Here is an 18,610-nt window from a genome sequence, read left to right as displayed (position 1 = left end):
GATAAGCTGGGGATACAACCATCCTCCTAACCACCCAGGCTCAGGTGGGTTTCGAATAATATATTGTGTCTTTTGGCAAAAGAATAACACTAGACAGGGAATAGCAACAGCGGCCAGGCCCCGCCCGTATCTACAGTATAGAGTATACAGTAGTGCAATACAGAGCGTGCGCCCTACCCCATCCACACAAACCGAATCCGCGTAGGCTCACACGCACTCTTCAGTATTATTATTCACTTCATGTTTCCAGTGTTGCCGCTGGCTAGTGGGCTTCACTTCCCGAACAGGGGAGCGACCCATACGGGGGTGCATGCCAAAGGTAAATCGGCATTCCCCTGATTCCCGACATCGCCTGTACTTCTATCACCGCTAATAATATCACCAAAAACTTTAGGAATTCAAAGCTGCCTGTACTGCCTCGGTTGTCTTCTGTTCCCACTGTCTTGTGGGCTGCTGCTACAATCAGGCCCACATATAAGGCAGTGTTATTATTCAATAATAGCTCTTATAGGTACGTGTACGACCCATCTGTAGCAGAATTCCTATTCTCAAAAAAAAAAAAAAAAAAAAAACTGTATAGCAGAATTCCTTTGTCCCCGATCTAATCTTGAAGGGGATTTCACCACCAAGGAATTTTAGATACTAACATTTTCGCTGAATTAGCCGTTTGGGGTAGCTTGTGGAGTTGTGGATAGGAAAATAGAACTCCGTCTGTATGTGGTTGGTAGCGTCTCCAATGGCATCAAATCGTAAAAAAAAATGTAGCTAGCAAAATAAAATTAACTTAATTTACATATTTTTGAACACCAAAGGTCCATTTAACTGTAAAATAAAGATCCTGATAGCTTCTAATCCTCAACAACGAGGTGGATGAAGCGTGCAGCGGAGGCCACACATTGGCCGCCGGAGAACGGGGGCCGGTGGCGGCACCGCCATGGCCTGCTGCGAGAGCTTGATGGCCTCCTCAAGGCCAATCCACTTGGCGCACTCCTCCTGCTTGGGGATTGCAAAGACCCACGAGACGACCTCATCCTCCATGAGCTCCATGTCCTCCATTGGCTCATAGTCGAGGTCGTCGTCCTCCGACGGGTCCTCGTGATAGGCCTCTGGGGTGACTTGAAAACACATGGGAGTTCCACCACGTACACCGTGTTGGCGTCGCGGTACCGCCCCGAGTCAAGGTGGCCTGGCCGCGGCGTGGGGTACATGTACCCATGCCACTCCTTCTCCTCCGGTGCGACATCCTCCTCCTCCACCAACGCCATGTGGCGACATCGGTGGTGACATCTAGGGAGGCATCTAGAGTGGTTGCGCCAACTGCACATATGGTTCCTGCTCCTCGTAGTCGACGTCATCGTCGAGGCCCTCAAGGCGCACCTCGATGTTTTGTCGGGCTCGGACTCGAACAAGCGTCCCACAACGGGAATCCACCGCGTATGGCGGTGGTTGTGTCCCGCCGCAGATCTGGGGGCAGGAAGGCCCGGTGCCGCAGGATCGTTCGGCGGCACGCAGGGCTGCATCTGGGGATGGCAGGGACGGGCACCCTCGAGGGATTCAAATGCCATCAGTGAGGGAGGTGGACATCTGGCCATGGGAGTGGCGCGCCGGCCTCGGCAAACTAGTGTGTCGTTTCCACCTCCACTTAGACTAGCTGCTCCGAGCGCGACATGAGAGGTGGCCACATCGCCCTGAGCGCGGGTGCGCGAGAAAAATAGCGGTCACCATTTCCCCGCGAACTAGAGGCCTCGTGGTCATTGCGGCCTGACCTAAACCGCTTGCAGCCCTTTGCCATGGTGGTGATTTCGTGGTCTAGCTAGGGTTTGGAAGTGGAAGCTTCCGGTGAATTGTGAACTGGGGTTTGGGGAACATATGGGGCATGAGAAAACGATGGATCTCCATTTAAGAAGACTGCGCATGCGGACAGACCATGTGGGTACGCGTCTCCTCGACTCCCTAGGGAGGAGGCACGCGGACGTGTGTGTTGTCAGCGGCAATCTCAAAGCCAGCCATAATTTGGGGTGGTAATGCGGGCCAAATGGATAAAATCGACCGCATGGTTCGTTTGTGGTTTGACATTGGGCCTCCTGATTAGGCCATGTGGACACCGATGGATACAAGTGATCCGAATGCACTGGCCTCATTGGGGATAGCCTAATACTTTTTAAATACTATTAAACCCGCCAGTTTGTGGAGGTATCTATCGACGCCTCTACCTCCTTAGATGGCTTGAACTATCAATATGAACTTATGTCGATTCGATTATTATCTACAACAAGCACATCGTGAGGGGATATGCTTGACAACAAAACACTAACATTTAACATCTGATTCTATGAAATAAAATGAAGTAATAGAAAACAGTCTAACCATATAAATTATTTTTCTAAACGATATGTGTATACAGCTCGAATTCAAGCTGTGAGTATACACCAACCAAAGAACTCTGCATCTCGGCAGCTAAATTATCTTGTGCTCATTAGCGTAGGTGTGAAGCCGTGCATCTCAAGCCATGCATCCATGTATTATATTCATGCACATGGAAAACTATTATGACTGTTCATGTCCTCCTCCTAACAAAAAGGTAAGCATGCATAAAGATTTATGTACAATTTTATCCATCATTCATTATTATTTTTTAGACAATAAATATCGAAACCCCCCTCAAGCTTGCTCAGATGATCATATTGATCCCTTATGACTCCTTACTTATATCTTCAATGTGTTACCCCTCACACAGTTTGTTTACAAAACCTCAGATGGCAAGAGGAAATTTCCACTTGCTCCATTTTTATTAGACGGGTTCAGCTATTAACATATATGTTGCATTAGTTTAGCACTAAAGCTTCATGGTGATGGCTAACATGTTTAAACCACATGTATGTAACGAGTCTGTAGTCCAATAATTAATTAACATGTAATAACATGTTTGAATCACATACTTTTCTATGACCCAATCAATAATTAACATTTCCTACAAACATACACCGTCTAATTTTTTTCATAGTAAAACTATGATGATCTATCAATTGGGATTGTTGTAGTTATGAAAATATAACAATTATGTTATGTATATATATTAACTTATGAGAATATTCTAGATATGATCTATTTAGATATATATATATATATATGTTAATGAGTATATCACAAATGAGATATATTTTCTAAACTTCTTTCTAGGTCTGACCAATGTTATTTCTTTAAATGTAGTTATTAAAATCTAACATGTTATAATTTGTTCACATATAATTGTGAGGATCTAGATATGATATCTGCTTAGGTATTGTTATGGATATCTATCATGTGGGATATGGTTTGGTACGTTTGTATATATCTAACAAGCACGCGTGATATGTCTACGTATTAATACTTATACAAAATAGTTCCAATCTACTACTACACCCTCTGTTCGACAAATAAAATGTTTTGGTAAGCTAAAACAGGTTGCTGAAACATCTTGTTTTATGGAACAAAGGGAGTACAAAGACCACGTCAAAACTTGACGATGACATACTTTTCACTCTCATGGAATTTTCTAGAACACGCCTCTAATTTTCTGCCATACATTTGTAGTATGTACTAAATAGAATAATACACACATCATTATTTATCTCATAAGAATAAATCGATGGGGCTCCTACACGCTTACAATCTAGCATACCCATAAGGGATATCGACTTTTCTCTTTCTCTTGATTATGTGATGACTTCAGGACCTAATTTCACTTAAATACACTATGCCTCATTCTTGAAAGAGATATAGTGCACCAAATTCCACTTAAATACAAGGAGCGACTATGCCTCATTCGAATCAGAATTAACATAATTTTCACTCAGATGACATCACTTAATCCCAATTACAACTCATGTGTAATGTATGTGCAATTGGGAAAAGTTGAGTCGCAACTCGCGTACAACTCATGAGTAACCGCAAAATATTGGTATGCAACTGACATGTAACTCATGTTTAATAGGAAAGATCTGAAGTCGCAAATCACGTGCAATACATGTGTACCTAGCTAAGAAAATCTCAGTTGCAACTCCTCTGCTACCATGTACAACTTGAAAAAATCCAAGTCGCAACTCCCATACAATCAAAATATAATTGAAATTTCTCATTTAGAACCCGTGTGACAAAATACTACAGAGAAATCAACTATGGTTCGAGAGATTAGGAAAATATTTTTGAGAAAAGTTTAACAATTTTGAAACTCGGGTCATTTAGAAGAAGAACCAAATGTTGTATACTGAAGCGCCAAGAAGAAGGCACATATCAAGGTTATGAGAGGTTCATACGAGTGGTCTCACTAGGTTTATGAAGATGGAATTTTGAAAACATGTAACCCAGATTTTTTTGCAATACGGAATGATTTTTGTACTTTATAAGGGCATGTACAATATGGTGACATCAGCCTTCTTTTAATGTAGGTTTTTTTGTTCCAGAGTTGAATGAGCGCTCTAACTTAATTCTCACTCTAATGAGACTTTGCAAAACCATAAAATGTAATTATGGCGTAAAATTTACTAATTTAGTGTACCAGTGTGTGAACGGACAAAATACTACAGAGAAATCAACTATGGTTCGAGAGATTAGGAAAATATTTTTGAGAAAAGTTTAACAATTTTGAAACTCGGGTCATTTAGAAGAAGAACCAAATGTTGTATACTGAAGCGCCAAGAAGAAGGCAGATATCAAGGTTATGAGAGGTTCATACGAGTGGTCTCACTAGGTTTATGAAGATGGAATTTTGAAAACATGTAACCCAGATTTTTTTGCAATACGGAATGATTTTTGTACTTTATAAGGGCATGTACAATATGGTGACATCAGCCTTCTTTTAATGTAGGTTTTTTTTGCTTAGTTTGAGAAGAAAAAAAGAAAGAACAGAGAAACAGAATGTTGTCATCTCTTATCTAATGGATGATCACTACAAAAATAAGAGAAACTATTTTATCCATCGTATTATATGACTTCCTTTATTACCATAATTTTCTCCTAAATTTTAGTTAATTCTCAATGATTTGTAGGGATAATAATAAGAGAAGACGCATTGTACTTTTTATTGCCTTCGCAGATGACATTAGGGTTTAGAGAAGACTCACCAACTCGCATTCTCCACCATTGTAAAATGGAGTGGAAAGATTCCGATTCTTCTACGAGAAACATTAATGGAATGGAAATATAGAAATGAAATTTGAACTTTTTTTAGCGGAAACAGAAGCTGAACTGCCTTTCCCGCGAAACAGAATTAGAGAACTAATACAGAATTTCCGTTGTAAAGTCGTTCTAGCTGGTCTCCGGTCCAACATTTTCATTGTGAGATAAGCCAAAATGCTGAAAGTAGCCCATCAAAAAACTAGTGGGTGACGACTATATAATCCCTTCCTCCATTTGAGGAGGCATGAAAGGTTCTATCATTTTCCTATTCCTATTTAATGTGTGATAACTTACAATCATATCATGCATATTACACTGTAGGAGATTCCCCTACGGTAAAGATGTAAAAAAACAATCATATCATGGTGTATCATCATATTTGATTTCATCTTAGGAACTAACACAAGTTTGTTGGTATGTTTGCCTTTTTCTTCAAGATCCAAGCGGTTTTCTTGCTTCCGAGAAAAGTCCGCTCTCTATACTTGTTTTTGAGAGTATCTGTTTTCGTGAATTTTGTATTCGTTTTCGCTTCTGCAGAAAAATGAAACGGGTGTGGCAGTACTCGGTTCTGTGTGCATAGGCTCCGCGTTTATCCCTACTCCTAAGTCAACAAGATGAAATTTGAAACTAATTTATCATGATTTGTATTAGTAATTAGTATTCCCCTAGTGCAGGATATGCTTCTGGGTATATGTTATGAGAGTTCAGTCATGAAGATGAGATTTATCATGGTCTGCGTTAGTAATTATTCACCTTGTGCAGGATATGCTACTATACTGTTTAGGTGTCGTCATGATGGTAGATGTATTGTTGCTGCTATGGCAGAAACATCGTAGCGGAACTTTTTGATTCTTAGTTTTATTTTTATCTTTTGGCTGGATGCATCCGTATTATCATTATAGTATTGGGTAGTTGCAGAGGATGGGTGTATTGTTATCTTCTTGATATTAATATATTTCATTTATCGAAAATGCCAGTTATTAGTGCTTAGAAAATATAATCTTGTACCAATCTCTCTGATGGTTTTGGGGATCGATCGATAACTAAAACAAATAACAAGATTCCGCAAACTTCGTTAAACTTGTATTATAATTGATGGATGCCACTGCAAAAGAAAACATCTGAAATCCCCAGGTTAAAATCCCAGGAACATGCTTTATTTTGCACAGAGGAAAACAAAGAGAGAAGGAGGGTAAAAAACAAAGAAGAAATAGAAACTGAAGATTTGAGAGAGGGAGAAAAAAACAGGAAAGATATAGAAACTGAAGATTTGCGCACGCATATATCCCACGCGAGCAGTCCGCCTGAACTCCAGCGCCACTCCATCACCGTCCCCATCCATGGCACGCTCCATGGCCGCCACTTCCACCTTTCTCCTCCCCGTCCTCCTCCTCCTCGCCATTGCTGCTCACTCCACAGCCTCCGATTCCTCCACCTCCGCCGCCTCCCTGGAAGCAGCCGCCCTCCTCAACCTCTCCGCGGTGCTCGCCGATCCCTCGGGCTACCTTTCCGCGCACTGGACGCCAGTCACGCCGCTCTGCTCGTGGCCGCGCCTCTCCTGCGACGCCGCCGGCTCGCGCGTCATCTCCCTCGACCTCTCCGCTCTCAACCTCACCGGCCCCATCCCCGCCGCGCCGCTCTCCTCCCTGACGCACCTCCAGTCCCTCAACCTCTCCAATAACCTCTTCAACTCCAGCTTTCCGGACGAGCTCATCTCCAGCCTCAGCAACATCCGCGTTCTTGACCTCTACAACAACAACTTCACCGGCCCGCTCCCGGCCGCGCTCCCCAACCTCACCAACCTCATACACCTCCACCTCGGCGGCAATTTCTTCTCCGGCAGCATCCCCACGTCGTACGGCCAATGGAGCCGCATCCGGTACCTGGCCCTCTCCGGCAATGAGCTCACCGGGGAGATACCGCCGGAGCTCGGCAACCTGACGACGCTCAGGGAGCTGTACCTCGGCTACTTCAACAGCTTCACCGGCGGCATACCGCCGGAGCTGGGCAGGCTGCGGCAGCTCGTGCGGCTCGACATGGCCAGCTGCGGGATCTCCGGGAAGGTCCCTCCGGAGGTCGCGAACCTCACGTCGCTCGACACTCTGTTCCTTCAGATCAACGCCCTGTCCGGGCGGCTGCCGACAGAGATTGGCGCCATGGCGGCGCTCAAGTCGCTCGACCTGTCCAACAACCTGTTCGTCGGGGAAATCCCCGCGACCTTCGCGGCGCTCAAGAACATGACGCTGCTGAACCTCTTCCGGAACCGCCTCGCCGGCGAGATCCCGGAGTTCGTCGGCGAGCTGCCGAACCTCGAGGTGCTGCAGCTGTGGGAGAACAACTTCACCGGCGGAGTGCCGCCGCAGCTTGGCGTGGCGGCAACCAAGCTGAGGATCGTCGACGTGAGCACGAACAAGCTCACCGGCGTTCTGCCGACCCAGCTCTGCGCCGGCGAGCGTCTCGAGACGTTCATCGCGCTGGGGAATTCGCTGTTTGGCGGCATTCCCGACGGGCTCGCTGGGTGCCGGTCGCTGACGAGGATACGGCTGGGAGACAATTACCTCAACGGGACGATTCCGGCCAAGCTGTTCACGTTGCAGAACCTGACGCAGATTGAGCTCCATGACAATCTGCTGTCCGGCGGGCTCCAGCTGGACGCCGGCAAGGTGTCGCCGTCGATAGGGGAACTGAGCCTGTACAACAACCGACTGTCCGGCTCGGTGCCGGCGGGGATCGGTGGGCTCGTGGGGCTGCAGAAGCTTCTGGTGGCCGGCAACAAGCTGTCCGGCGAGCTCCCACCAGCCATTGGGAAGCTGCAGCAGCTTTCGAAGATGGACATGTCAGGGAACCTGATATCTGGGGAGGTGCCTCCAGCGATTGCGGGATGCAGGCTGCTCAGCTTCCTCGACCTGTCCGGCAACAAGCTCTCCGGCAGCATCCCGACGGCGCTCGCCAACCTACGAATCCTCAACTACCTCAACCTATCCAGCAACGCGCTCGAGGGGGCGATCCCGCCGTCGATCGCCGGAATGCAGAGTCTGACGGCCGTCGATTTCTCCTACAACAACCTCTCCGGTGAGGTCCCGGCCACCGGCCAGTTCGCCTACTTCAACTCCACCTCATTCGCCGGCAACCCTGGCCTCTGCGGAGCCTTCCTGTCTCCGTGCGGCACCACCCACGGCGTCGCCACGTCGGGCATCGGGTCGCTCTCCTCAACCTCGAAGCTCCTCCTCGTGCTCGGCCTCCTCGCGCTGTCCATCATCTTCGCCGGCGCGGCCGTGTTCAAGGCGCGGTCTCTGAAGCGGTCGGCTGAGGCGCGCGCGTGGCGGATCACGGCGTTCCAGCGGCTGGACTTCGCGGTGGACGACGTGCTGGACTGCCTCAAGGAGGAGAACGTGATCGGCAAGGGCGGGTCCGGGATCGTGTACAAGGGCGCGATGCCGGGCGGCGCGGTGGTGGCCGTGAAGCGGCTGTCCGCCATCGGGCGGTCGGGTTCCGCGCACGACGACTACGGCTTCTCGGCGGAGATACAGACGCTGGGGCGCATCCGGCACCGGCACATCGTGCGGCTGCTCGGGTTCGCGGCGAACCGCGAGACGAACCTGCTGGTGTACGAGTACATGCCCAACGGCAGCCTCGGCGAGGTGCTCCACGGCAAGAAGGGCGGCCACCTGCAGTGGGCGACGCGGTTCAAGATCGCCGTGGAGGCGGCCAAGGGCCTCTGCTACCTGCACCACGACTGCTCGCCGCCGATCCTGCACCGCGACGTCAAGTCCAACAACATCCTCCTCGACTCCGACTTCGAGGCGCACGTCGCCGACTTCGGCCTCGCCAAGTTCCTCCACGGCAGCAACGCCGGCGGCTCAGAGTGCATGTCCGCCATCGCCGGCTCCTACGGCTACATCGCTCCCGGTATGCATTACTCCTACCTCTGCCCTACTCTGTTTTCATCTTGCACAAATACTCGTGGCAAGTGCAAAACCTCAATGCCCTTTTTTTCAAAAAAAAGTGCAAAACCTCAAATATAGAACCTTAATTCGTACTACTTGCATGTAGATTCATTCCATTTCATGTAGAAATCCCACCGCATGGTTAGTTTTTTGATGCTCCGGTTGTTCTTACTGTATCGCGCCAACTGTGCTGTACATGCCCCGAACTGGACCGAAGCCTGTCTCTCATCACTTTGTCGTGATCATCTTTGGGAATTGTTGGCATGTGATCTTATGCGGCTGCATTCTTTGTTTGGTGCAAAACCCCTCTACAGAGTACGCCTACACGCTGAAGGTGGACGAGAAGAGCGATGTGTACAGCTTTGGTGTTGTGCTCCTTGAGCTCGTCACAGGCCGCAAGCCCGTCGGCGAGTTTGGCGACGGCGTAGACATCGTGCAATGGGTGAGGGCGGTCACCGGGTCGACCAAAGAAGGTGTGACGAAGATCGCCGACCCCCGCCTCTCGACGGTCCCCATTCAAGAGCTGACGCACGTCTTCTACGTCGCCATGCTCTGCGTCGCCGAGCAGAGCGTCGAGCGGCCGACGATGAGAGAGGTCGTGCAGATCCTGGCCGACATGCCCGGGACGGCATCGGTCACCCTCGGCACGCGGCCGGTTGCCGTGGAAGGAGAAGAAGAGGAGCAGCAGCAACATGATCAGGACGGGCCACAAGGCTCCTCGCCGCAGCAGGATCTACTCAGCATCTAGTGGTAGTAGAACCTTGTAGCATCCCCTGTACTACCTTGTGGTGTACTCCTCGGAATGTGGTAGTGTCCGTATGCGTGTGCGAGTGGAGGCAAGCATGTGCCGTGCTAGTCTGCTAGATTAGTGGTATGAGTATGATAATGTGTGGATTAGATCCTTGTAATTTGTGTGCTCCTTGTACAAAGCAGCTAGTTGGTCTCTGCAGTTGAAGCGAGTTCTAAATTCACACATGTGTTCAAGAAACATGTTCACACAAAGAGAGTTCTTGTCCTTTCACTTTCTTTCCCAGACTCTAAACCACTTTTATCCGAAAAAGGATATTTGGCACATGAGCACTAGTGTTCTTGGTTTGTGAAAAAACATATTTCTGTGATTTCAAAAAATATGAAAATAAATATGCACATACATATAAACATTCCGAAGGTAGGGTGTAAATTTTGGATGAAACTATGTTGTATTCTGGGCTATAGGAAAAATATAAATTTCTGATAAAAATCTAAATTTTCCATCCTTATACACAGCCACAAATTTGATATTTTTTCCATATCTTAAAATACAATGCAATTTCTACCAAAATTTTACACGAGTATTTCGAACATGTGCATTTATTTGTGGAATAAAATTTATAATTTTTTAAATACAAAAGTATGATTTTTAAATATTATGAAAATCAGGAGCACAGGTACTCGGGTGCATCAAATCTGCAGTCACTTATATCTTCTTACAAAACTTTAAAACTTTTATGACTTCTTGTAGAACTTCAAAATTTTGATGGATGCTTGTAGTCATGCCATGTTAGATGGCTAGTTTGAGTCACTAGATTTAGCCATGTAAAACCTAGGATCAGTGAAAACATCTAAGCCATGCCTATTTGTTTTGTTTGTTCATTTAGGTCCCGACATCAAATATGGCTGGACTCAACGATCTCAGACCATCTGAAAAAATTCTCAAACCCTCTAAATGGAGAAAAAGCTGGATCACACCATTCCAAACTAAATGACGTGTCATGTACATCAGTTATGTCATCTAATATGACGTGACCAAGAGCAATGATAGAGGTTCTATGGGAAAACCCCACCCCTAAGGTTAAGAGAAAAAAACCACCCCTCGTGTTGCCCTCCCTCCTCCCCCCCCCCGGGCGATGCCAGGGGTGACCAAATCTGCGCCGCCGGGCTTCCCCTGTTGAAGGCCTCCCATGCTTCCGTAGGCCTCCTCTGCATCGGTGGCCGCACTCCCGCTTCCAAAAGGTGGTCACCCCCCGTTTATCGCGGTGGAAGGCCGTCCCCGGGATGGGGGTGTGCTGGAGTGGCGCGGAAGAGCTTGCGGCGGCCCATGGCAACAGATCCAGTGGTGGTGTGGGTGGCCGGTGCTGAGGGAGGTTGGTATGCAGAGGGTGGCTCCGTGCCACTAACGCATCAGTGGTCCTAGCAGGATTTTATGGCGTGTGTGGTGCTCGTTCCACGTGCCTGAGGTATGGCCGCGGGCCCGGAACCGTGGTGGTTCTTGGCCTCAGGAAATGCTCACGTGTTCCTTGCCAAGATGGTGCTCGGAAGGGAAGGATGGCTCGTGCTATGTCCGGTGGTTTTACATCCAGTCGGCCATTGTGAGAATGGTCTTTGTGAGGTGCGGTTGACTACAGTGGATATTGGTGTTTCTTCATCGACATGCACGTTCGATGGTGGTGGTGGTTGGTGGGCTTGTCGTTGTCGATGTAGGCTATTATGTTGCTGAGGGTGTGCCGGGAACTTGGGTGAAGGACCTAGTTATGTATCTTGCGATGGTGGCGGTTGCGGTTGTCGTTCACCTTCTCGGAGGCATTGCTTCATTGTTGCCACACCCATCCCGCACAGATCTGGATGACGGTGCAGTTCCGGGGGAAACCCTTGACCTTCTTCGATCAAAGGATGGCGGCGCTTTTGTGCCGTATTCCCTCTTGGGGGCTTCGTCTTTGGAGTTGGACATCGTCAAGCGGGACCAATGGAAGGGCAACATATTAGCGTTCACGACAGCAGGGACGAGTGATGTCAGAGACATGGCTTTGGTTGAGGTAGTCGGCTCTTCTCTAGCGTGTTCGTGGGTTTTCCTAACCTTGTTTTTTGTTGCAAAGCTGAAGCTACGGCAGCGAGGTCCTAGGAGCGAACGATGACTAGCGATAGGTGGTTTCTTCGGTGATCTTTCATGGCGCGAGCCTAAAGCCTGGTTCTCCTTCGTAGTTCTTTGTCAGAGTAGGAGTTGCGCGTTGTCTTGTCGCATGTGGCTGAGTTTTTGGCATAGATCTTTATGTTGCTCCACATGGCCTCTATAGTGTGGGTTGGTTCAACCATCATCTATGGCGAAGTAAGAGTTGTTTGCTCAGTTGGGTTGGCGATACGGCCTACTAGGGGAGGTGTGAACACGATGATGCCCGAGTGCTGTCTTGGTGAGACCCTCCTTGGAGGAGTGTGTTTGGGGGGGGGGGGTATCCAGCGTGTGTGTTATGGTGATGGATTTCTCCCTGCTTTTCATTAATTATTTGGACTCTCTTCTTAATCAATGAATGCGATGAATGCGATAAATCTGTTTCAAAAAATAGGTTTTTACGGTTTAGAGTTTAGAAAAAAAATTAAATACATGGTTAGTACATGAACTTGTCGGCTCCTATCAGATTAGTCATCGTACATTGGAAATATGCTGGGGCGGTAAGTAAATATGTCTGAAATGTTTTCTATGGTCACTCCGCTCGGTACACCGCGCGTATGGGCCGACGTTGGTGAGGAGGGCCCACATGCCAGGAGCGTGAGGTCCATGAACTTGCGGCACGGATCAGTTTGGTCACACTCCTCCCAGGAGACCTGCGGGGCCTGTTTGCCAGTAAAGATGTGTCTTGCCTCGGACATTCCCTGACATTTTTGCAGAAATGCCCCTCCACTTTCTAACTCACAGCCAGATCAACCCCTCAAGAGTGTCCATTATGTCCATCATCTACGCTAGTTAGGTCGTTGATCATGCCCTCCATGCTCATCGATTGGGAGTGGTAGAGCGGCGGAGTGGTTGGCGGAGTGGTGGCGGTTGTCATCGATGTCACAACGCTGCACATGCATCAAGGCGGTGTTGCTAAGGCGTTGTAGGAGGACGGCGATAGCGCCTCGTCTGAGGCCGGAAGATGCTCCACCGCCCCTTTATTGTAAGGCTCTCCCCAATCCATGATTAAAATCTTCGAATTTTGGCTTGAGAAATTATTTAGGGCTTCGGATTTTGGTAGATGGTGTTATTCTCGTTCTTTCCATGAAGGTTGAACAGAGCAGAGCACGTGCTCTGTTGTGTGTCTTTGGCTGGGGTTTTAGGCTAGGTTTTAGAGAGATCCAATTGTGCAAGCTACTGTGGGACTACGCAAATGAACTAAGAACAACTCCTTTTTCCTATCATTTGTTCCAAACTGTAGATTTCAAAGATGTACATGTGCTTGGAAGCTAGCAAAAAGGGCTTTCTTCAAGGATGGAGTCATGTCTTATTTGTGGATGGGTGTTTCATCAAGACAAGATATAGGGGACAACTGCTAACTGATGTTGGAATGGATCCTAATGACTGCATTTTCCCAATAGCAGTAGCTGCAGTTGAAGTTGATTACACAACAAATTGGACATGGTTACTGGAAACCTGAAGCATGATCTAGGCATAGTAAACACAACTCCATGGAATGTCATGTCTGACAAACAAAAAGACCTCATCAATGTTGTTAAAGCAGTGTTCCCTGAATCAAAACATATGATCATCTAGCTATAACTGAATTCTGCTAATTCATACTGTCTTCTATTTTGACGGATATATTATTGAAGCTAGGGAGCTACCTCTTCTTTCAATGTTTGAAAGGATCAACGCACATATAATGACTAGGAACTACAACAAATAGAAGGAAAAGATGAAACGGACATGTCCAATTTGCCCAAAGATCAAAAAGAGAGTGGACAAAAATATATAACTTGCTAACAATTGCTTTGTAGATGGAACAAGAGATGGTTTATTTGCTGTTTCTCAAATGTACAATGCTACACCAAATGACTACATTGTGGACCTCAAGACAAAAACATATAGCTGCAATAGATAGGAAAAATCTGGAATCCCATGTCCTCATCTATTGTTTGTTGTTAGGAATGAAAGAATTGATCCCCTTTCACTTGTTTACAAGTGCTATTCAGCGGAGATGCACAATAGAGCTTATGGTAACATAGTGTACTCATGCAAGGACAAATCTGAGTGGGAGAAGATGAATGGTCCTAAAATGCATCCAACATTGTACAAAAAACATGCTGGCAGACCAACCAAAAATAGAAGAAAGGCACCAAGTGAAGTAGATTGCGGAGGTGGAGGTAAAAGGATGAGTAGGAGAGGTGTTATTATGCATTCAACTATTGTGGGCAGCCTGAGCCCAACAGAAATGGTTGTTATTGGTTCAAAAATGGACTAACTTCCCCGATCCATTTGTTAGTACACCTACTTCAGAACCATCATCATCACAAAAAGTAACCCCTCCAATACAATCCTACTAGTAGTCACATGCCTATATACCAAGAAGCTGTAGTAGCAACAACGTCCCAACAGGTAATTTGTACAAGCCCCGCAATTACTTGCATTGCCTACCAACATGCATTTTTCTAATTATAACATGTACCATTATTTTGCAGAGGTCAGTAGTGAGAAACATGGAGCTAATTCCCACTCCAAAGTCCACATTCATCTCTTCAGCAAGAGAGGAGCTAGGCCAACCTCCTACACCTACCAACAGTACCAGACAAGATGAGCTAGCTCATAGGTTGATATACATGCAACAACAACACAAGAAAGTCATGGAAAAAAAAGAAGTTGGAAATTTTAGAAGCTAAGCTTGCAAACAAGCTAAAGAAAGCAGAGGATGCAGCAACAAAGAGAATTGAGAAAGAGAAGAAGAAGGCTGGGGAAGCAGCAACAAGATCAGCCGAACAAGCTACTAAGAGGGAGCAGAGAAGAATTGATGCAGAGATTCAGAAAAAAGGCAAAAGCTGAGACCAGGAAGATATTGAGGAGGTGAGAAGACATGTTGCTACAAAATATAAGCAATAAGCAATGGAGAAGAATTCTAAGAAGGAGAGAAAGCAATTAGAGAGAGCTCAACAAAAGGTTGCAAAGTGAGCAGAAATGCAGCAAGAAGCAAGAGACATGGCTCAACTCATGGCTACACTCAAGGCTGCTCAATCCAACAATGATGAAGTGAATGATGATGCAGATGCATTTGACACCCAAAAAGTGGAAAAAGTAAACATGCTCAATGAGTTCAGGCCTCCTAGGAGGAAGTAGATGTGCTAGTTTGGTTGTAATAATAATTTAATTTTGTGCTTCACATTTGGCACTTGGAACTAGATGACAATGTGGCTACCATTTTGTTACATTATGGCTACTTTGATATCTATCTTAAATTGCTATATCAGTTTTCTATATAGAAATGTGCATTGCAGTCTTATTCTATATTTTTATATGAGTTCAGACCCAAGAATTTGTCATCCATAACATAGAAACATATCCATGCACCAAATATAACTTAAAACATCCATAACAAAGTCATTACATAGATAGATTGGCACTTCAGCCCTTGTTCAGTATTACATTGGTTTTTAACTGACACATTAGACTACCAGACAACTTGTTCAAAGCTTACTATAGATAATTTCTTCACAGCTAGACAAACTAGGATAACTTGTTCACTTCACTGCCAAGTACTACATAGGTTGCATTCATTATGCAACATGCATATGACATTAACACATAGTTGCACCTAGCAAACTAGCTGTCGTAGTTGTTCTTGATGTTCTTCATCAGCGTCACTGCAAGTATCATGCATAGGATATGTTTCTATGTTATAACTTGCTCAGCGTCAGTGCAAGTATCATGCATAGGATATGTTCTTCACAGCTAAACAAACTAGGATAACTTGCTCAGCCAGCTTCTGGCCCCTAGATTGAGCTCCTTCTCCAAGAGCTTCGTTCTCTACATTCCTCAACTCAAGTCCTTTCCTTCTTTGTTCAGCCCAACCAATGGCATCCACTACACTATCTCATTGCAGCAAATCATTGGTGACAACGTAACCTACATACTCAAGCTCCCATTGCCAAAAGTTGCAGCCTTCCCGTCGAACAAAATCGAGGGGTGAATTTCACTGAAAGCTACCCTAAACCTCAAATCAAACAAAAAGTTCAAATTCAAGCCACACATTTTGAATCACCCCGTGCTTCTTGCACTTGTACTAGAACCACCCGTCGTGTTGCGCCGTGCTGGAGACGCTGCGGACCACCAGCCAGCCGCAGTCAGAGCACGGGATCGTCGGAATGAATGGGTTGTGTCGGCGGAATGCGCTGCTACTAGAGCTCACGCTAGGCATGGCGGAAGACGCGGGCACGACGAGTCGACCGGAGTTGGGGCAAAACCTAGGCATGCAAGCAGCAGCGCGACCTAGGGCTCTGAGATGCGGCAGCGAGGAGTGGGGAATGTCGGACACGGGGGGCTAGTCAATCTCGACTTTTGCGAATAACCCCCTCTTATGATTCTTTCAGACAAATTGCAATGAATATCAAGGTGACCAAACTGATCAATGCGGCAAGTTCTCGCGCTGCAGGCATGTGGGCCCTTCTCATCCACGTCAACCCGTACGCGCGGTGTACCGAGCAGAGTGACCGTAGAAAATATTTCAGACGTATTCAGTTACCACCCCAGCGATATTTTCAATGTCGATGACTAATCTGATCCAAGCAGACAAATTCATGTACAGTACTAACCATGTATTTAAGAGCATCTCCGGTCACATCCCCCAAACCGTCCCCAAAGGGATTTGGGACGCGCCGGACAAAAAAACGGTTCCAGTCGCGTCCCCCAAAGGCTCTTTTTGTCCGGCACGGCCCGATACGGTGTCCGGCGCCCCGAGCCCATCCCCGCTACACAGGGGACGCTCCGAGCACGACGGACACAAGGAAAAGCGAGGCGGGGAGTGGCGGGACCAACGTGTCAGCGGCACAGGAAAAATTCGTCCCCCACTCCCGCCAAATCGCGCCTCTCCCGCCGCGCATTTCTGCCCTCCTGATACGTCTCCGACGTATCGATAATTTCTTATGTTCCATGCCACATTATTGATGTTATCTACATGTTTTATGCACACTTTATGTCATATTCGTGCATTTTCTGGAACTAACCTATTAACAAGATGCCGAAGTGCCGATTCTTTGTTTTCTGCTGTTTTTGGTTTCGAAATCCTAGTAAGGAAATATTCTCGGAATTGGACGAAATCAAAGCCCGGGGGCCTATTTTTCCACGAAGCTTCCGAAGTCCGAAGACGAGACGAAGAGGGGCCACGGGGTGGCCAAACCCTAGGGCGGCGCGGCCCCACCCCCGGCCGCGCCGGCCTGTGGTGTGGGCCCCCGTGCCGCCTCTTGACTTGCCCTTCCGCCTACAAATAGCCTCCGTGACGAAACCCCCGATGCGAGAGCCACGATACGGAAAACCTTCCGGAGACGCCGTCGCCGCCGATCCCATCTCGGGGGATCCGGGAGATCGCCTCCGGCACCCTGCCGGAGAGGGGAATCATCTCCCGGAGGACTCTACGCCGCCATGGTCGCCTCCGGTGTGATGTGTGAGTAGTCTACCCCCTGGACTATGGGTCCATAGCGGTAGCTAGATGGTTGTCTTCTCCTCATTGTGCTTCATTGTTGGATCTTGTGAGCTGCCTAACATGATCAAGATCATCTATCCGTAATTCTATATGTTGTGTTTGTCGGGATCCGATGGATAGAGAATACTATGTCATGTTAATTATCAAGTTATTATACATGTGTTGTTTATGATCTTGCATGCTCTCCGTTTCTAGTAGATGCTCCGGCCAAGTAGATGCTTTTAACTCCAAGAGGGAGTACTTATGCTCGATAGTGGGTTCATGCTCGCATTGACACCTGGGGAGTGACGAAACCCCTAAGGTTGTGTTGTGCTTGTTGCCACTAGGGATAAAACATTGGCGCTATGTCCAAGGATGTAGTTGTTGATTACATTACGCACCATACTTAATGCAATTGTCCGTTGTTTGCAACTTATTACTTGGAGGGGTTCGGACGATAACCCGAAGGTGGACTTTTTAGGCATAGATGCGGTTGGATGGCGGTCTATGTACTTTGTCGTAATACCCAATTAAATCTCACTATACTTATCATGTCATGTATGTGCATTGTTATGTCCTCTCTATTTGTCAATTGCCCGATCGTAATTTGTTCACCCAACATGCTTTTATCTTATGGGAGAGACACCTCTAGTGAACTGTGGACCCCGGTCCATTCTTTAATACTTGAAATATAAATCTGCTTGCAATACTTGTTTTTACTTGTTTTCTCTGCAAACAATCATCTTCCACACAATACGGTTAATCCTTTGTTACGAGCAAGCCGGTGAGATTGACAACCTCACTGTTTCGTTGGGGCAAAGTACTTTGGTTGTGTTGTGCGGGTTCCACGTTGGCGCCGGAATCTCCGGTGTTGCGCCGCACTACATCCCGCCGCCATCAACCTTCAACGTGCTTCTTGGCTCCTCCTGGTTCGATAAACCTTGGTTTCTTTACGAGGGAAAACTTGCTGTTGTGCGCATCATACCTTCCTCTTGGGGTTGCCCAACGAACGTGTGAAATACACGCCATCAAGCTCTTTTCCGGCGCCGTTGCCGGGGAGATCAAGACACGCTGCAAGGGGAGTCTCCACTTCTCAATCTCTTTACTTTGTTT

General features: G+C 47.1%; 1 protein-coding gene across 1 annotated transcript; it reads left to right on the top strand.

Moving 5' to 3' along the window:
- Positions 1-6,509: 6,509 nt before the first annotated feature.
- On the top strand, positions 6,510-10,058 carry LOC124695101 (leucine-rich repeat receptor-like serine/threonine-protein kinase BAM2). The gene is made up of 2 exons (XM_047227989.1): positions 6,510-9,066; positions 9,419-10,058. Exons 1-2 carry the CDS (start codon positions 6,510-6,512, stop codon positions 9,850-9,852), a joined length of 2,991 nt encoding a protein of 996 aa, XP_047083945.1. The 3' UTR covers positions 9,853-10,058.
- The last annotated feature ends 8,552 nt before the right edge of the window (positions 10,059-18,610 follow it).

This window comes from Lolium rigidum, chromosome 3, assembly GCF_022539505.1.
Source record: "Lolium rigidum isolate FL_2022 chromosome 3, APGP_CSIRO_Lrig_0.1, whole genome shotgun sequence".
In the NCBI taxonomy this organism is placed as follows: domain Eukaryota; kingdom Viridiplantae; phylum Streptophyta; class Magnoliopsida; order Poales; family Poaceae; genus Lolium; species Lolium rigidum.
The sequence above is the reverse complement of the archived record's forward strand: the minus strand, read 5'-3'. Positions and strand labels throughout refer to the sequence as shown.